Here is a 19,556-nt window from a genome sequence, read left to right as displayed (position 1 = left end):
TCTGATCGGCAAAACCTAGGCTCTGTGGTTTAACCCACAGCGCCACCTACGTCTGAGGTACTTGGGCTTAACTGCCCTGTATGCTGCCAAAGAGCAACAAATAAATGTCTACCACAAAGCGTCGTTGAACCCAAGTCAAAGGGCAAAGGTGTCTGCAAGAAAGGCACTTGATACCCGCGTTTTGAGATATCTAAGAGAGATCAAGAGCAGGAAGGCATGGCTTAAGCGGAGACGTACTCTGGCTAGTTGCATAAATTCACTTTATGTGCTTCCTGTCCTGCACCTGGCCATAGCCACGTGGATTTTGCACAGCTTTAGCATCCCCACAGGCCTCTTTATATGTGAAGAGACTGAAAAATAAAATGAGTATTAAAGAAAATGCACTAACTCATAACATGGTTAGCACAACCCTTGTCCAGAGCCTTAATGGAGCGGGGGGGGGGGTCCTCACTGAGGACATTCCCCTTCTCAAACCTGAGATCAGCGTGAAGATAGTAGGGGTGTGTGAATATAAGGGCAGTTCTTTTTCAAGCTAGGGCTCTGATGCTGACTCAATCCCATCTAAATCCCATTTTTGAAAGGAGCCCCTTTCTCCGTCTCCCAAAATTTATGGTGCTTTTTTGCATATGTGCTCCTGCTGCGGCAGAATATCCTGGAGGTTATTCCTTTCAATCACTAGAATTAAATTATAGGTCGCCCCACTTGACTATGCTACCAGCTTGATATTCAAAGGCTGCAATCCTATCCCTGTGACTACCGGTAGTTATTTGCTAAGCCAAACAGGCCAGACCCTGTTACTCTTGACTTATATGTACACACAATTCATAAACCAACCTGAATTCATAAACTGTGCTAATGATATTCCTGAGGAAAAGAAGCAGGCATACCAATGTTTCTCTGGAAAGGTCTCTTCTATCTGATGCTGCAGTACTGGTACCCATTATAAATTGCTGCCCTGGGCAACCATCTATGCAGCTATTGGGAAATCTGGCTAAGAAATATGTGCTGTCCAGCTACTCAAATAGTATCATTTACATTTTTATTAACCTCCTTCTTCATTTTCTCCATATTACATTTTATATTCTTAGGTTAGGCCATGTTGCATTTTGTCCTATCTTTATGATGAAGTTGTCTCATTTTTCCACACCTATAAAGAACAGCATATTTCTCCATTTAAGAAAGATGATTTCCTGTTTGCGAGGGCAGTGTTTACATTGCTCCTTTATTGTAACCGAGTGAGAATAGGACAGATAAGGAGCCGGTATTCAAGATGGAATATGTAATACCCACCTCCAGTGTTTTTTCTATGATTAAAGTTATTTTCGCTTTGACACTTTCTCATAATTTTGTTTCATGGTTCTTATTACATATTTATGACAAGAGCCAAAGCTAAATGAAAAAAGAGGCGATACCAAACATTTTATTTGTATTTCTTTATTGCAATCCTAGCAGTACAACTCAAGATAGCTGGCAGAAGATCTATTATTTTCCTTCCAATATAAACTCATAAGATGCTCCCAATTCTCTTTTATTTGCCTTCCCCAGATGGCTGCTAATATCTTTTCCGAATGAAATTTCTCTTAAGCAAAGTTAACATTCAGGTACATAAGCAACGCCAGCAAGTGGCTGTGCTAAGGCTTTTGACCATTAAGGGCAGAATTACACTTAGTAGGGCTTGGAAGCCAGGGTGGATTGAGAAGTCCTGCTGCAACTGAAACATTTGGGAGATGTCACTAGTCAATGTAGACAGTCAGGATGAGGCAGGAGATGGCTTGCTTTATTGGCTACAGTAAGGTCTGTGTTTGTATTCCATGCTAAAAAATCAATCTGCAACAAGATCTGTATAAATGATGCACGCTAGTTTATATTTTCTTATCTTGTATCATCTTTTTTTGCTTCTTCTACTCATTTTGAGGGGCAAAGATCTAGACAGGCATTGAAGGCTCACCCTTAGCTGCTAAAAGTGTTGCTTCACCCCTTCCAACTTCCAAGACTGACAGCACAATTCTATTCATGCTATTTAGAATGAAGCCCCATTGAATTAAATGGGGTGCCTCACAGGTGTGAGTATAGAATGGAATTGCCCAGTCGGTTTCTCACTGTGCAGCTCAGAAGGCTTCAACATTACATTTTAAAAAGGGAGGGAGTAGTAGTAGTAATAGTAGTAGTAGTAGTAAATAATACTAATACTACTAATACTACTAATAATTAATTATACCCCACCCATCTGCCTGGGTTTCCTCAGCCACTCTTCTAACGCTAGAAGGGAATTTCTCAAGGATGCCAGAACTTGGCATTATTTGGCATTTAACCCCAACTTCTTGAATTTTGAACACTGCCACATTTTTTTTTTTTTTGCATTTGAAAATGTTGCAATATAATGGACACCCCTGGTTCTACTGATGTGGAATCTCTGCATGTTTACCTGTGAAAGGTGTGTGAAACACTACCCTACTCCACTTCTTTCCATCTCATTGTTGTAGCTCTGAGCTTGGTCATTGGGCAGCTGATCATATGAGACAAAGAGTGCCTTTTGGTTTGGGGTATCAATTATAACAAGACATCAAGGAGCACCTGTCCTAGTTTTGCAAAACTAGTGCCTAGAATAGTGCTTCCCAAACTTGGGTCTCCAGCTGTTTTTGGACTGCAGTTCCCATCATCCCTGACCACTGGTCTTGCTAGCTAGGGATGATAGGAGTTGTAGTCCAAAACCAGCCGGCGACTCAAGTTTGGGAAACACTGGCCTAGAAGATGGGATAAAGTTAAAAAAGTTGAATCCTGACAAGAAATACATGGTGCTAACAAGAGCAAACCCTAGGCTCTTAAGTGAGGGTTGCGTTTGTAATAGGAAGGATGGTAATCATCCTTTGCAGACATAGTGCTCAATCAGAGCTGATTTCAATAATAATAATAATAATAATAATAATAATAATAATCTATTGTTATTTCTACTCCGCCCATCTGGCTGGGTTTCCCCAGCCACTCTGTTCTGATCTTTTGTTCTGATCTATTGCTGAAGAGTGGGTTTTCCCTTGGGAAGGAGTGGGGGAAGGACCCATGCTTTCTAGGCATGACGAATGTAATTGTGGGCGAGCTGTGAGGTTGACTGCTTCAAAATGTGCTTTACATGGGACTGTCCTTGAAGACACCTTGTAAGTTGTTTTGGCTTGCCTCCTGAAAAATATTAAGTGGTGACAACATATTTAGCCAATTCTGCACCAAGCTAAATTGGCTACCTTGAAAGTACTTATTGGCCTGGGCTGGAAGTGACAAACTAGAGAGTCTTTAATTTCATGAATGAGCCCCTGCATTTACTGGTTATGGACTGCATTTCAAACCTTCCCTATAGAGCCTCACTGTATGAGTGAAAACATCCCTGCATAGACTAGAGCCTTTGCCACAATGCGGTTAGGTGCCGAGTCAATGGCGGACGGGAGTCCGACGGCTCCGTCCTCCGTTAGGCGATAGGGAGCTCCGTGCCTGCGCCACGGGTCCCTTAAAGCCACGGGAAGAGCGTCCCGTGGACCGACAGCTTCGTGGGTCCCAGACGTGCTGTCTTCGCTCCCGATTTACCCTCGTAAGGGGGAGAATCGGGCGAGCGGAGCCCCAGCACGGGACTGAAGAAGCGGCTGCCTGCGGAGGATCAAAGCAGCGATCCCGCCAGACCCGAGCACCCGGCACTTCCTACATAGAAACTTCCAAAGAAACTCTGTAAGTCAAAATTTTGGATTATTTCACAAGTTTAAAGAGCACTGCTTGCAGAGGAAACTCTAAAAGGAAGCCTGTTCCCTTTGAACTGTTTGCGCGAGCTTGGTAGCGCTAAAGGATCAAAGCCGCGGCTAACGGGAAAGTTTTGCGAACTCTGCCAAACTTCTTAAAAGTGATTTAAAAGTTGTTTAAAGTTTGTTTAAAGTTCCAAAAACAGTTGATATGGCAAAAGAAGAAGCCCCTCACCCTCTGGATTAGGATTCCGGGTCAGTAGCGGGCTGGGTTATATTGTTGCCATTTTTTCTTTGTTGGTGTTCCAGTGTTACAGTGACTGTTTACCAGTGGAGATACTTTGACTCTTTTACAGCCAGATACAAGTTACTTTAAAGACTTGGTGGTTACACTGCAAGTGAGAAAACAGCTACTGGCTTGGGCTATTTAAAATAGACTCTTCTTGGCTTTAAGGAATTTACAATTCTGAAAAATCTGAACTCTTTGCCTAAAAGTTGGATTAATGGACTATTGTGGACTCCTGGCTCAGCAGCCTCTTTGTTCTCAGAAGGCTAGCTGCAGGCCACCTGGTGTTTACTTTTGGGACTGTTGGTCTTCTGCTGTGAATGTCTGAGATTGTTACTATAGCAACTGGAGTGACCTTGAGATTACAGTTACAGAGCCCACAAGGAATGGAACTTAGATCTAAAGGAACTGGCTCTGAAAAAAGGAAAGGCTCTGTTTCCTTAACTCTTCAGGAACAAATGGAGAAATTGGCTGCAAGTGTTGCAGAAATTGCAGAAGGCTTAAAAAGTGTCACCGAAGGGTTGAAGCAAACACAAGAATCGGTTAATGCTATTGGTGCATCAGTGAATACAACAGTCAACTCTGCAATAGAAAAGCTCCAAGTGGATATTAAGGCTGATATTAAAGCCTCCACCCAAACGTTAGAAAAATCGATTGGACAAATTGAGGAAAACGTAAGAAAGAACAGAGACGAAATTAATAAAATTGGGCAGGAGGTGACCACGTTAAAAAAAGACTCGGAGGAAATTAAAGTGGTCAGAGAAAAAATAAAAAAGGTGGAGGAAAAATTGGACAATTTAGATTTGGAGCAGATCGAAAATATTGGAACACGACAGAGGACTGTGGAAGAGTCTCTTGCTTTTTTGCAACTACATCAGAGAGAAGGAAACCTAAGAATAAGGGGTCTTCCAGAATTGGAGGGGGAAGACCTGAAAGCCTATATTGTGAAACTATTCTCGACTTTTTGGGAGTTGGAAGAGGTAAACGTCTCAGCACGCATAGTGAAGGCCTTCAGATTTGGACCAAGAGGTTCCAGAGGAAAGAAAAGCACTAAAACAGTCAGTGACTGTTTGATTGTGCTACACGATAGGCACGACAGAGACTATTTTCTGGATTTACACTATAGAAACAACCTGGTGGTACAGCAGAATAAAGTAATTTTTTACAAGGATATCCCCAGATTCTTTTTAGATAAAAGAGCTCCTTATAACGACCTGGTGACGGAGCTAAGAAGAAGAAAAATCTCCTTCAGTTGGGAATTTCCAGAAGGCCTGGCATTCACGTTTGAAGGGAAAAAGATAAGAATAAGGTCCTTGGCGGATAAGCAAAAGTTCCTGGACAAGCATCTGGAACATTTCAAAGGAACTCCATTGGATCCAGCACAGCTCTACAAGTTTCCAGAAGTATTCCCACCACCGCCGGGACCACCAGGACCAAGCCAAGATCCAGAACAAGATAAGAAAGGACAGGCAACTGGAGGAGAGGAATAAACAAAGAAATGGCGCTCAAGTTAATGACTTGGAATGTTCGGGGATTAAACCAGAGACCAAAGAGACGCAGAGTGTTTTACAGCATAGAAAAGAAGAATTTGGATATAATATGTCTACAGGAAACCCACATAGTTCGGCGTCACAGAAGATTGCTACAGAACAAAAAATTAGGCCAAGAATTCATATCATCGGACAAGGTCAAGAAGAGAGGAGTAGTGATTTACGCAAAGGAGAAATATAGCCCAAGACAGCTATTTAAAGATGAAGAAGGGAGATACATCGCAATTGAAATTAATGTACAAGGCGAAAAATTTTTAATCCTGGGACTCTACGCACCAAATGATGGAAAGTCGATTTTTTACAAAAAAAATCCATGACTTGCTGTTGGATTATTTGGACTATAAGGTAGTTTGCCTTGGAGATTTTAATGGGGCAGTTTCCACATTAATGGACAGATCTCAAAGAACAAAATTAACAAATGACGGGAAACTCCCAAAGACTTTTTTTGAAATGGTGGACAATTTGAACTTGGTAGATTCTTGGAGATTAAAAAATCCCACAGAAACAGAGGCAACGTACTTCAGCGAATCTCAGCAGTCATGGTCGAGGATAGATTACATCTGGATCTCGAATGAATTGGCTCCAAAACTACAAAAAGCAGAAATCGGTCCTAAAACGCTTTCAGACCACAATCCGGTACAGGTAAACCTAAAAATGATTTCCAAGGATTCTTTTAGGTGGAGAATGGATGATGCATTGATGAGAGATACCAAGCTAGTAGAAAGAGCGGCGAAAAAGATGAAAGAATATTTTCAAATCAATTGGAACTCAGATGTGGAGAAAAGGATTGCCTGGGATGCAAGTAAGGCGGTAATGAGAGGATTCCTCATTAGTGAAAAGGCAAAAAAGAAGAAACAACAAAGTGCAGAGATGGAGAGATTGTTGAAATTAATCAAAGAAAAGGAAAAAGAACTAAGAGGACATCCTAGATGTGTTAAAATTCAAAAAGAAATCAAATACTTGCAATCCCAATACGCTAATATTATGAATCAAGATATCGAATGGAAAGTGAAAATGATGAAACAAAGAACATTTGAATCTGCAAATAAATGTGGAAAACTACTAGCTTGGCAATTAAAGAAAAGACAAAAGGCAAATGTCATCAGTAAATTGGTAGTAAATGGAAAAAATGTAGAGAAACCGGAGGAAATCAGATGGTGTTTCCAGAGATTCTATAAACAACTGTACAAGGAGGAGAAGATAGATGACGCAGAGATAGACCGATTCCTGGAGAAGAATGGACTGCAAAAGGTCCCAGAAGAAAAACTAATAACTCTCAACCACCCAATAACGACACAAGAAATAGAAGATGCAATAAACAACATGCAACTGGGGAAGGCTCCAGGACCGGATGGATTAACAGCAAAATATTACAAGATATTGAAAGACTGGCTATCACAGCCGTTAAGAGAAACTTGCAATAGAATACTAGAAGGAGATAGGGCACCAGAGACGTGGAAAGAAGCCTTTATCACACTGATTTTAAAACCAGATACTGACAAGACTCTAATGAAAAACTATCGTCCAATATCCCTTTTGAATGTGGATTATAAAATCTTTGCAAATGTTTTGGCTACAAGGTTGAAAAGAGTGTTGAAAGATTATATACATAGAGACCAAGCAGGTTTCTTGCCAGGAAGGCAAATAAGTAATAATACGAGGATCATTGTGGACATTTTAGAAAAACTGGAGAGAGACATAAACACAGATGCAGCACTATTGTTTGTTGATGCAGAGAAAGCTTTTGATAAAGTATCCTGGACATTCATGAAAAAGAATTTGGAAAAGATGGGAGTTGGAGAAAATTTTTTAAATGGCATAAAGGCCATTTATACAGAACAAAGAGCAAAAGTTATTGTAAACAGTGTGATATCGGAGGAGATCGAAGTAGAGAAAGGAACAAGACAAGGGTGCCCTATCTCCCCTTTACTCTTTATTACGGTCCTGGAAGTCCTTCTGAATATGATTCGGAAAGATAAACAGACAAAAGGAATTAAAGTGGGAGAGAAGGAATACAAATTACGTGCCTTCGCGGACGATTTGATGCTATCCCTGCAAGAACCAGAAGGCAGTGTCCCCAGAGCCTTGGAATTAATTGAACAATTCGGACTTGTAGCTGGCTTTAAACTAAATAAGCAGAAAACCAAAGTTTTAGGTAAAAATATGAGTGCAGAACAGATCCAAAGAATTCAAGAAGCCACAGGCCTCAATTTTGTCAAATCCGTAAAATATCTAGGTATCAATCTCACAAGTAAGAACTTGAACCTGTATAAGGACAATTATGAAAAACTGTGGATGGAGATAAAAAAAGACATGGAGATTTGGACAAGACTCAAACTGTCGTTAATGGGAAGAATAGCAGTGGTTAAAATGAATGTCCTACCAAGGATGCTGTTTTTATTCCAAGCCATACCAATTTTGGACAAATTAGACTGTTTCAAAAAATGGCAAAAGGACCTATCGAAATTTATATGGCAGGGCAAAAAGCCAAGAATAAAATTTAAGATTTTAACAGACTCTAAAGACAGAGGAGGCTTTGCCCTGCCGGACTTAAGGCAATATTTTGAAGCTGCGGCCTTTTGCTGGTTAAAGGATTGGTTTAAACTAGAGAACGTGGATGTGTTGGACTTGGAGGGACACGATAATATGTTTGGTTGGCATGCATACCTTTGGTATGACAAGGCTAAAATCCACAGAACTTTTAAGTCTCATATTGTGAGAAAATCCCTATATCAGGTTTGGACTAGATACAAAGACTTGTTTGAGAGAAAGACTCCTAGATGGATCTCTCCAGTGGAGGCCAAGGCATATAAGAGACCGAATATGTCTGCAAACTGGTTAAGATATATGGACATATTGCAGCAGGAAGGGGACTCCTTTAAGCTAAAAAGCTATGATCAAGTAAAAAGTCAGGTCCCCGACTGGCTGCACTACTATCAGGTTTACGAAACATTTAAAATAGACAAAAAAATTGGTTTTCAAGTAGAAAAATCAAAACTGGAAACAGAACTGATAGAATCGAACTTTAAAAACCTTTCCAAAATGTATAATCTTTTGCTAGAGTGGCATACAAAAGATGAACTGGTTAAATCTTCAATGATAGATTGGGCAAAAGATGTCGGACATAATATTATGATGGATGACTGGGAGAGATTGTGGCAAAAAGGTATCAAATTTACTGCTTGTCATGGTTTAAGAGAGAATATAATGAAAATGGTTTATAGATGGTACTTGACACCAGTTAAGATTGCTAAGATGAACACCAAAATGTCAGATGTATGTTGGAAGTGTAAACATGCGAAAGGTACCTTTTTTCATATGTGGTGGTTGTGCCCAGTGGTAAGTGCCTTCTGGGACAAGATTTATAATGAGCTTAAGAAGGTAATGAAAGTTACCTTTTGTAAGAAACCAGAGGCATTTCTCCTGAGCATAACCAATGAAGAGATACCCAGTCAGGATAGAGTGTTTTTTATGTATGCCACAACAGCAGCTAGAATTTTATTGGCAAGAACATGGAAAGGTGAAGAGATACCAACGATGGAGGAATGGCAGATGAAGATGATGGAATATATGGAACTCGCTGAACTGACCGTCAGAATCCGAGACCAGAGGGAGGGGAAGGCGTCGCAGGAGTGGAAAAAATTCAAAGACTATTTGGTTAAATCAGTTAAACTGAATATTTGAGCAGAATTAAACAGAACATCGGCTTTGGTAGATATGTGTTAGATATGAATGGTAAGGGGAATTGTTGTTATGTGAAAGATGTATATGTCAAAATATGTTAAGATAGGCTGTTAAGATAAGATACATAGTGACTGAGATATTTGACTAAGTGAAAGTTAAGTATATTAAAATTTGGGTAAAAGTGAATTGAATAATATATAAAGCTACCTTGAAGAAGTATATGTTTTCTGAAGACAGTGGAGGGAACGGGGGAAGTCCCCAAACAGAGAAGTTAGAAACAAGAAATATTCAAAGAAAGATATTGGTTAAGGTTTGTATATGTCATTTTTATGTTTTTATTGTTGTTATTGTTTTCAATGTTGATTATGTTTATTGTTTATTGCTGATTATGTTCAATGTTTATTGTGTTTTTATTGATGTTTATGCTATGTGTTGTTGTTATATTTTGTTCTCTTTTTTCTATTGGAAAATAATAAAATCTTATAAAAAAAAAAAAAAAATAGAGCCTTTGCCACAATAGCTTAGAATAACCTCCCCAATGAGGTCAGAATCCACTCCTCCCTTACAGCCTTCTTGGAGAGACTGCAAAATCAGGGAGGTTTTTTTTTTGGCTGCTGAAGCAATTGGTAGGTTGCCCAGATTTCAGCTCACAACCATTGAGTTTTGATTTGTATTTTGCTTGGTGTTTAATTATTGTTTTAAAAATGTTTTCTTACATTTTCTTTGAGCTGTGTGAAAGTGCTATACAAATATTTTAAATAAACTGACAATTCGTTTTCTACCTTAGCAACAGACCAAAAAAACCCCCAAACATTTCATCTGAAAGAAAATCACTCAAAGATCTTATTTTTAACTATACATGTTTTAAAAGGTGCTTTTTAGCAAATTTACTGAAGACAATATAACTGATTACAGCCATAGCAACTAATGCAACATTCCAGTGATTCTCAATACGCAGCACTGCCTGGTCCACTTCATATGTGTAAAAGGCTGATATCATTTTGACTGAAAGCTCCGTCCTAAAAATACTCATTGGAAACGTTCTGTGTAGCCCCCAATGCAGCTGTTCAAACACTTTGATTCTACTTCTGTTTAGATGTAGCTCATGGCCTCTCTTCCTTGACCCTCCCACACAGCAAACAGGCTTATGGGGCAGGGGTGTACACTTGGCATGAATGACAGCTTCCCTCCGAAGCCTATTACAATGAAAAAAACGCCATCCCCGGCCACCTCACAGTAAGCTCAAAAATGCACCCCCATCAAATTTCTAAAGCATTTCTAATGTGCTCTGAAATGGGGCATTAAAACTGAAGCCTCCTTTTCAGAGGAAAAAAGCTTCTGAGAAACTGAAGGGCAATTTTTTGGCACCAACACTAGACATGACAGGAGAGCATGCAAATCATTTGCTTTGTGCTTGAGATCATTTTAATGGATTCACAAAAGCAACATATTGTATCCAAATGACTGTTCCTGGCAGAACTATTTCCAGGCCTCTTGATATTGTACAACTCTGACATTCTGGTTTCTTTTTCAGGTCTTTGTTTACAGGTCACAATAACTGTGCAGTCTCAAACAAAGAATGTTTCTAGGGAACAGGCCCAAGTTCATCTAGTATTTAAATGCCAAGAAGGCAAATGGAAAGATCAAACAATGCTTCTCCTTATCCCTCCGTCTGTTAGGGTAAAATAAGTTCTGGCCCTCAAACTCTGTTATCAGGTCATATAATCAAAGTATGCAAATACAAAGAAAGCTACCTGCTCTCCTGGAAGGGTGTGTGTGGATCAACCAGGCCAGGTTCAAGATTAGTGTACTAAGCCCTGAATAACTTAGGCCCAGAAAACCTTAATGACCTCTTTACCCTGTATACCCCAAGTCAAGATCATTGAAGGGGAAATCAACACTTTGGGCCCAGCTCTATGGAACTCCCTCCTGCAATAAGTTAGATAAGCACCACCCCTACTGAGTTTCAGGTGGCTGGACCTCACTGTGAGTGGCGGTTGTGGCCCACCGCGGCACCTCCACTTTGCCCCACTGCACCGTGACATTTTCCTGGCTGTTATCATGTCCCCTCAGCCACAGCAGAGGCTCATGGGTTCCCACCAGGCCCGCTATTCAAACTGGCCAGTCCATGGCAGCCAAGGGGCCGTGGCTAGGGGAGTGGAACTGGACCAAGCAGGCTTTGCTCAGGTTCACCTAGGGGCCAGATATGGCCCTCTGAGCCTCTTTACCTGGCCCTAAGGACCTTCTCCAGGCCACCCCCTCCCCAGCCACCCTCATCTGTCCAGGCTACTCCTCAGTCCTGTTTTGCAATCTCCAAGAATGCTTTTTGGCTGGCTGCCATGAGGCCTTGAACTCTGCTAATGCCTCTCACGCACTTGGATGAAAGGGGATGTGTAAGTGTGTATAGAAATTAGCCTGCTGTACAAAGGTAAACATTTACCATCCATGGCTCCACCCAGTGGCAAGTTGCCCCCAGGAGGTTGCAATGTGGCCCTTTATCTGAAGAAGGTTCCCCACTCCTGATCAAGAACAGAAGAAGTGTCTCTCAGGAGGCCTATTGTGTCTGTTCACAGTAGCCCATCAGATATGAAGCCCATGAGTAGAAGATGAGATCAATAGCCTTTCTCCACTGTTGTTTCACAGTAAGTAGCACTGGCATAGCTGTCAATCCTCCCTGCTGTTCCCCACTGCTATATACATACCCGTAGCTGTCAACCCTCCCTGCTGTTTCCCAATGCTATAATAAGGGAATTTCCCACAAAAAAGGGAAAGGTTGACAGCTATGACTGAGTGGTATGCTGAATATGAAGCTAGAAGTGGTTTAGCCATTGTGATTGTATAGCCTTGTCCTTCATGAATTTGTCTAATCCCCCTTTAAAGTCATCTAAATTGGTGGCCATTAGCACATTAGTAAATACCACCATTTAACAATGCCCTGAGTAAATTCCAGCCCATGATTTAGGGAGGCTGACTGGACTTGTATGCTCTTCTTTCTCAGATGTTTTGAGCAGTCTTGGATTAAACAAATCCTTTCAGTCATTGTATTAACCTAAAATATAAATTGCCTGTATGGATCTAAAATAATCTACCAGAATGGAAGCATTCTGCATATACTTCCTTTCACGCAGGGTCCTCACACTGTGCAATTGTCAGGCAGGGTGGTCTCTGTTTGGCTGCAGACATAAATCGGGACACCCAATTTCTACCTGTTGCAATAATGACTTAATTCTTTGCATTGCAGTGGCAGGGATGCTATTTCTCAGAGTGTAATCAAACATGACTCATAATCAAAATTTCAGGAAATGAAAAATACTTTGGGGGCTGTAACTCTACCGGTATTCATGTTTATGCAGACACAAGGCTTACTCAAATCCGGTCAATGGAAGTAAGAAGTTTTTCTTCTGATCGACAGACTTTACCTCTAGAATGTCTCAATACCTGGCTTGAGAGCAGTACATGTGAAAAGGATCTAGGAGTCTTGGTAGACCACAAACTTGACATGAGTCAACAGTGTGATGCAGCAGCTAAAAAAGCCAATGCAATTCTGGGCTGCATCAATAGGAGTATAGCATCTAGATCAAGGGAAGTAATAGTACCACTGTATTCCACTCTGGTCAGACCTCACCTGGAATACTGTGTCCAGTTCTGGGCACCACAGTTCAAGAAGGATACTGACAAGCTGGAACGTGTCCAGAAGAGGGCAACCAAAATGGTCAAAGGCCTGGAAACAATGCCTTATGAGGAACGGCTTAGGGAGCTGGGTATGTTTAGCCTGGAGAAAAGAAGGTTAAGGGGTGATATGATAGCCATGTTCAAATATATAAAAGGATGTCATATAGAGGAGGGAGAAAGGTTGTTTTCTGCTGCTCCAGAGAAGCGGACACAGGGCAATGGATTCAAACTACAAGAAAGAAGATTCCACCTAAACATTAGGAAGAACTTCCTGACAGTGAGAGCTGTTCGGCAGTGGAATTTGCTGCCAAGGAGTGTGGTGGAGTCACCTTCTTTGGAGGTCTTTAAGCAGAGGCTTGACAGCCATCTGTCAGGAATGCTTTGATGGTGTTTCCTGCTTGGCAGGGGGTTGGACTGGATGGCCCTTGGGTTCTCTTCCAACTCTATGATTCTATGTTTGTATGTTTCTATGATTATTATTCTATAGAACTGTTCACAGTACCAAGAGAAAGTGAGTCCCCCATGATCAGTACACATGATACTTGGATGTCTATTGTTCCTCCACTTGATCTGCATTTTCTTTTCTTAAAAAGTAAAAAGCAGTTGTGGGAGACTGGTATTTTTATCAGAGCACCAACAGAAGGGAGATTATCCATTCTGCTTCACTCTTACCTCTCCTTATGCCACTTTCCCCAACCTCACGTTGATTTTCTCTCCAGAAAGGGAGACCTGCAGGTCCCAATATACTTGTTCCCACAGGTGCGAAGGCTACTGGGGTGGGAATCAATGAACAAACGCTTAAAAAGTAGGAGTTATACAGTCACCCACTCAAGATGGTCTCTCCCAGCAGATACTTTGCTTTATTTCATTTTTTTAAAAGGAACAATGTCTGGATTCTGCATTGTCACACTATGCCTGCTTTACTTTTTAAATGTTCTGTAAAAACAATAAAAAATTAGATTTACCAAAAGGGGGGGGGGTGTTACGTATCACATGTAATTTGAGCCTTAGAGAACTTCATATCCAAGTATAGATTGAAATGCAAGTTCCCCACACAAAATTAATCTACTCTTTCCTATAGACCTAAAAAGGATGCCTGTTACTTTGGGTTTTTTGTATGTTCAGTATGTGAGGTTGCTGCTGATGTGCTTCTCAATGTGCCTCCTGGAGTTCAAATCCACTGCTGTCAATGAAAATGTTGCTCTTGGGCATTGTGGGGTATGGAGTGGGAAACCATTCATCAGCTCAAACACCCACCCATCCACCCACATATATATAATTTCTATTCTACCCTGCCTCCAAAGACCTTTCGGTAGCTCACAATGTTTCTTCTATTTTATTGTCATAACAAGGCCAACTAGTTAGCTCAATGGCTGAGTGGAGATTTGAACTGGATCTCCCTGGCACTAATCAGCACTCTAACCACTATTGAGAAAGCAATTAAGTCATTTTGCAATGATGAGCAGGAAGGAAATGCATTTGAATAATTAGTCTTATAGCAGTGTGGGACTGTGGACTCAACTCCTGGAGGTTCAGTGGGAGCCCCATACATGCTGTCCTGAGTCCCATATAGGAAGAACAGGGGATAAACGAAAGAGCAATGACATTCTAAATGCATCTACGAAGAAGTAAGCCAACTGAGTCAAGTAGGGCTTACTCCCAGGCAGATGGAAATAGCATTGCAAAGAGAAAGGCAGAGAGAGAGCAGATTTCTTATTGATGCTGCTGAAATAAACAGTAGATAATCATTGTCAAAGGTGGTGTTCCTTCTCAGTCACAATCTCCACTTGTGCAACCTGAGTTAGCTCAGTTCTTAACCAAATGATGAAATAATTAAAAAAAGGCAATACAGGTCAGCCTGCAATGAGTTCATAGCACTGTATAAGTAACAACATGCACCACTCCTTCCCGCTAAGAGCAGACATAGGTGGTGAATGCAGGGCTGGTGTCAAGTGTTGGCGTGGCTGGACAGCTGCTGAGGGTGACCCAGCAAAGAGTTCCCTGACAAGAGCTTCCCTGGACCTGTTCCTCTTCCTGTTTGATCACTCACCTGTCTGGTTCAACCAGTGGTGGTGGTGGGGAGGAGGAGGAGCAGTCGATGCCACTGCCTGCTTGCACATTGGCTCTCTGCCTGGCAAGCAAGCGGGTCATCACAATGATGAAGAGGATGGGGACAGCAGTAGAAGCAGCTGCTGGTGATAATGGTGGTGAGGAGGGAGGCTCCCTGAGTGTGGGGAAGCACAGGGCCTGTCTTGCCTAAGGGCCCTCTAGAACCCGAAGCCAGGGTGGTGCTGGTGGTTATGTAGTCAAAACTGGGCCATTGAGAGAAAAAAAGAGGGTGGTATCAGTAAGCTTTGGAGAACTCTGAGGTTTGTTGAAATAGAATGTCAACACATGGACCCAAGGGTTGGGGGGACACACACCCCACCAAAAAGAAATGAAATTCAGTTGCCAATGAATTTTGAGTGTCAGCTGGAAAAAAGAGACTGGTTTCAGCTGCTTATTGCTTATATAGTTTCCCAGGGAAGTAAGTTAAGGGAACTTTTGAGAGGGGTACACTGCAAGATTTTGTTACAGGTGCTACTAAATATTAAAATATGACTGAATACCTTTATTACTTTCAAATGAAGATTTTGCTTCTTTAGGCTTTTGTCCATCCCAGGTAGAATTTTTCAGATAAATAAACTCTGGTCCCGCCCCCCCCCCCCCCATTCCAATACCACTCTCAGAAGCAGCCATTTCCACCTGTTGTTATCAATCGTTTCAATAGATGGTGCTGTGTTCTTTTAGATATTGATTGTAATCTCGTTTCTCCTAAATGTTAGCTGGGTGCTAGGAGCAAATTTGATTGCTGTCCTACCTGGCATTCATTAAAGAAATCTAATTTCACAAAGGCAACAAGAAAACCCATTCCACATACAGAAGAGTGTTGTCCCCCCTCCCTTAAAATGGGCAACAAATCTCTTTGCAGTAAACTTGCATCTGACAGAAGTATTCTGTGGAAAAATATTGCACAACGTTTCTTTGGAAGAGGAACTTACTTGCCCGGAAAATGCATTCCTTAAAGGGGGGGGGGTGTTCAGATATTTTCACAACTAAAATACAAAGGGAACATTTTGGTATGAAAGTCAGTAGGACAAATGGAGAGGGTGGGGGATATGACCATCAAATTCTGTTAGTTTTTTCTGAAAGGATTGTTGGTATTCATCTCTTTATATATAAGTGATTTATTAGCTGGGAGGCAGGCAAAAGAGCACAGACATGTATTTCTAAGACAGCAAACCTGAGCATAGAAGGCACTGCTTTTGAGCTACTTGTGAAGGGGTTATTGTTTTGTTCTTTTCTCTCTCCATGGATATAGGAAGAGCTATGACCCAAAGTTGTTTCCTATCTAATACATATATTAAACTCTTCACTCGTAAAAATTCACATTCTCACTCAAGAATAATTTCTTCTCTTTTTAAAAAGAAAGTCTTCTGATCTCCTGACCACCACTCCAACTCCAAACCGATTTACTTGGACAATCAGACATGGTCCCTGTTGCAACTTTATTTTTCCAATTACACACTTCTTCTTGCTGCCAGCACAGAGTCTTCAGAACTGCCATGCATATCAGTCCTTAGGCATCAAAACAAGAGGCAATGACTGCATCTCTTCTCAACATGATCCCCACCACCACAACTAAAGTCCCACGAATACAGTTCCTCCTGAGCGAAGAGGCATCAACATGGTGGCAGTGGTAAGCATAGCCAGGGCTTGGTGAGGACGAGAGGCGCCATGGCACCTTGGCCACCAATTGGTTTCCTGCAGTTTGGTCCATCTCAAAGGTGTCCAACAAATATCTCCTTTCATGAACTGTGCAAATGGGTTTCTGCAGAAGATGGGTCCCACATGAATAAGAATCCCTGGTTTTGGAAGATCTTCCAAAGAGCACCTCCCAGCCAAACCTTTAGGTCTGCCTTCCCCAACCTGGTGTCCCCTCTACAATTCCCATCAATCCCAGCCAGCAGCATTGGGGAAGCCGTTTTAGGGTTCTCAAGGGCACACTTATGTTCTCTGGGTCTTTCCTCACTGCACTTCTCCTGGCTGCACCTTCCTGAAGGAGCACCCTGAAAAAGACCAGGGAACCACCCCCCTTTCCAGTCTCCATGATGGGGTGGTGGGGAGAACCATCGCCCCAAAAGTTGCCCCCAGCTCCCTTCCTTGCCTATTTGCAGGAATGGCCCTTTCTCTGGATCCCAGGCAGCACCCCGCCACCGCCTCCCCGCGAGACCCGCTTCCTCTTACCGGATGATGACATACATGACCAAGAAGTTGCCGAAGAGTCCCACCACGCACACGACGGAGTAGAGAACCATGATGACGATGGCCGTGACCATGGAAGGGCTGACCCCGTGGGCAGAGCACAGGCTGCCTCCGCTTGCCTCCAGGCTGCTGTTGGGGCCGCCGCAGGACAGCTGGGTGCTGTTGGGCTCGCTCTGGTTCCAGGGTTCGCCCCCCATGGTCCCGGAGAGGGCTTCTCCCGCCCAGCGGCCGCCCGACCACAGCGAGGCTCCAAGGGGCTGCGTGCGCTGGAGCGGCCGGCTAGGGAGCTGTCCGTGGTGCTGACCGGACAGCCCCAAGGAAAATTCCCCTTTGCAGTGAAGGAGGGCGGGACCCCTGCTGCTGTCGAAAGCTGCCCCAGACGCAGGAGAGTGAAAGAGGGAGGGAGACGGACCAGTGGGTTACACCTCCCGGCTAAGCCAGTGGCAAAGCGGGAGACGAAAGAAGCGCTGCCTTCTGCTCTGAGCTGCCGCCGCTTCCTTCGACAGGAGCGCACGGAGCAAAAGGAAACCCAGGGCCGGAGAGCGCAGAGGAGGCACCAAGGAGCTCGGGACGAAGGAGCCGGCAGGAAGCAATCCAAAAGCTTGCGCTCCCTCCCTCCAGATGTGCGCGCGCTCCCGCACACGCACACACGTGCGCTCCCACAGCTGGCTCTGGCACACGCGCGCTCACCTGTGCCAGGGGGATGGCTAAGCATGGGGAGGAGGAGCCTCCAGCTGATGGGACGAGGAGGCGAGGAGGGGCTCTTTTTAACCCAACCTGCACAGAGGCAGGAGCACTTGAGGCTGTCTCGCTTCGTGAGCCAGCTGTGGCTCTCCCCTCACCCTCACCTTCACCGGTCTCTCCCTTCTTTAGCTAACCAGAGCAGCCGCCAGGTTTAATAATCGTAGGAAGAGGGTTAATTGTGCGGGAGAGTTGGATTCCAGCACAGGGAGCGGCGGAGGGCTGAGTTCAAGGTGCTTTCTAGGTTGAGGGGAAGGGGGTTTAGCTACTATCGGTCTGCAGTCCGAGTCACGGGCTGCGACTACCTTGGATTATGTAACGAACTTGGAAAGTTTGTTCTTTCCGTTCACGCAGCTTTCCTAGAACAATGAGATGGCATTAGGCTGCAGTGCCCAATGGTTGCCAGCAGATTGGTGCTTTGTTTGTTTTAAATAAAGGAAAGCGAAGAGGGCTCTTATCCGGAAGACAAATGACAGCGTGACTCTACCGCTTTTATACCCTTGCCAGAAGTGTCCCTCGCATAGTAATTACAGGACAGCCTTTCTGCAACGGGCACAGTTCTACTGCTGCTCACTGCAACGAAAAAGAAAATTAAAAATCCGGTCAGGTGTGAGCTTCCAGTACCAGAGAGAGGGAACACATGGCGTTCCGTAAATGATATCAAGCATATTTTTTTTAGAAGGGGAAAAGGTGCGCACAATGTTGGAGTAGAAGTGGTTGGGAGGCTGTTGCCTTTCTGTTGCTTCACCACATTTTTTATTGTTTAAAATGTTCCGTCAATAGATTATTTTTTTATGCTAAAAGCTGCCATAGGTCTAGTAGTAATGTGCTAACAGCAGGATCTAATTATTCCAGTTTTTGGAATACAACAACAATTAAGAAAAGTAAGCAGGTGGAGGTCTCCTTTGTTTAAAAGAACCAATAAGAACTGTCTGTTGGATCCATTTCCTTGTTGCAGCCTGAGTTCCTGGACAGAATGCTTGCCCTTGCCCATCATAATTCATGGCTGGTAAAATCCAGTAGGAGAGGGTGGGCTGGACAGTCCAGTGAGTCAGAATGGGAGGGAGTTATGCCCACCACATTGAAAGAGGCGTGGTCTTAAAGAGGCACCCCATGGATCCAGAAGTTTTGAGAAAGCTGCTGCTGCCCAGTCTCTTATGCGAAGTCCATCAGCAGGACCTGAGTGCAACCACACTCTCCCCACTTGCAGTTCCCATCATCTGGTGCTCAAAGGCATACTGGTTCCAACAGCAGAGGCATAATATAGTGATTGTAGCTAGCAGCCACTGAGAGCACATATTTGAACAAGCTTCATCCCCTCAGAAGGGGCTCTCCTGTGCCTGCTAATTTATCAAATTAGTCAATAAACAAATTAATAAGTAAAGAAGCTACAGGCACTTGTTACAAACATTCCTTATGTTCCCTAACAATGACTGTTGTCATCAAGAAAACATGGGTCAAATGAAAGGATGCTTTCAGTAGTACACATTGTTTGGAAACAACATTATTGTTACCTTGGATTTTCATGGCCGCACACTCTGTGCATGTGACTGAGGTCAAAAAACAGTCAACAGCACGCTTTGAGCTGTATATATTGCC

General features: G+C 42.9%; 1 protein-coding gene across 4 annotated transcripts in view; it reads right to left on the bottom strand.

Moving 5' to 3' along the window:
* Positions 1 to 17,768, bottom strand: part of OPRM1 (opioid receptor mu 1) — a 28,401-nt gene extending 10,633 nt beyond the window's left edge. For 2 of the 4 annotated variants that reach the window (XM_033144030.1, XM_033144029.1), the window contains exon 1: positions 17,199 to 17,766. In XM_033144030.1, coding sequence (XP_032999921.1) covers positions 17,199 to 17,413 — 215 coding nt within the window. In that variant the 5' untranslated portion in view covers positions 17,414 to 17,766. Of the gene's footprint in view, positions 1 to 17,198 lie in introns of all 4 variants that reach the window. The other 2 variants (XM_033144031.1, XM_033144028.1) reach the window with 2 other exon arrangements.
* Between the last annotated feature and the right edge of the window lie 1,788 nt (positions 17,769 to 19,556).

Source organism: Lacerta agilis, chromosome 3, assembly GCF_009819535.1.
Source record: "Lacerta agilis isolate rLacAgi1 chromosome 3, rLacAgi1.pri, whole genome shotgun sequence".
In the NCBI taxonomy this organism is placed as follows: Eukaryota; Metazoa; Chordata; class Lepidosauria; order Squamata; family Lacertidae; genus Lacerta; species Lacerta agilis.
The sequence above is the reverse complement of the archived record's forward strand: the minus strand, read 5'-3'. Positions and strand labels throughout refer to the sequence as shown.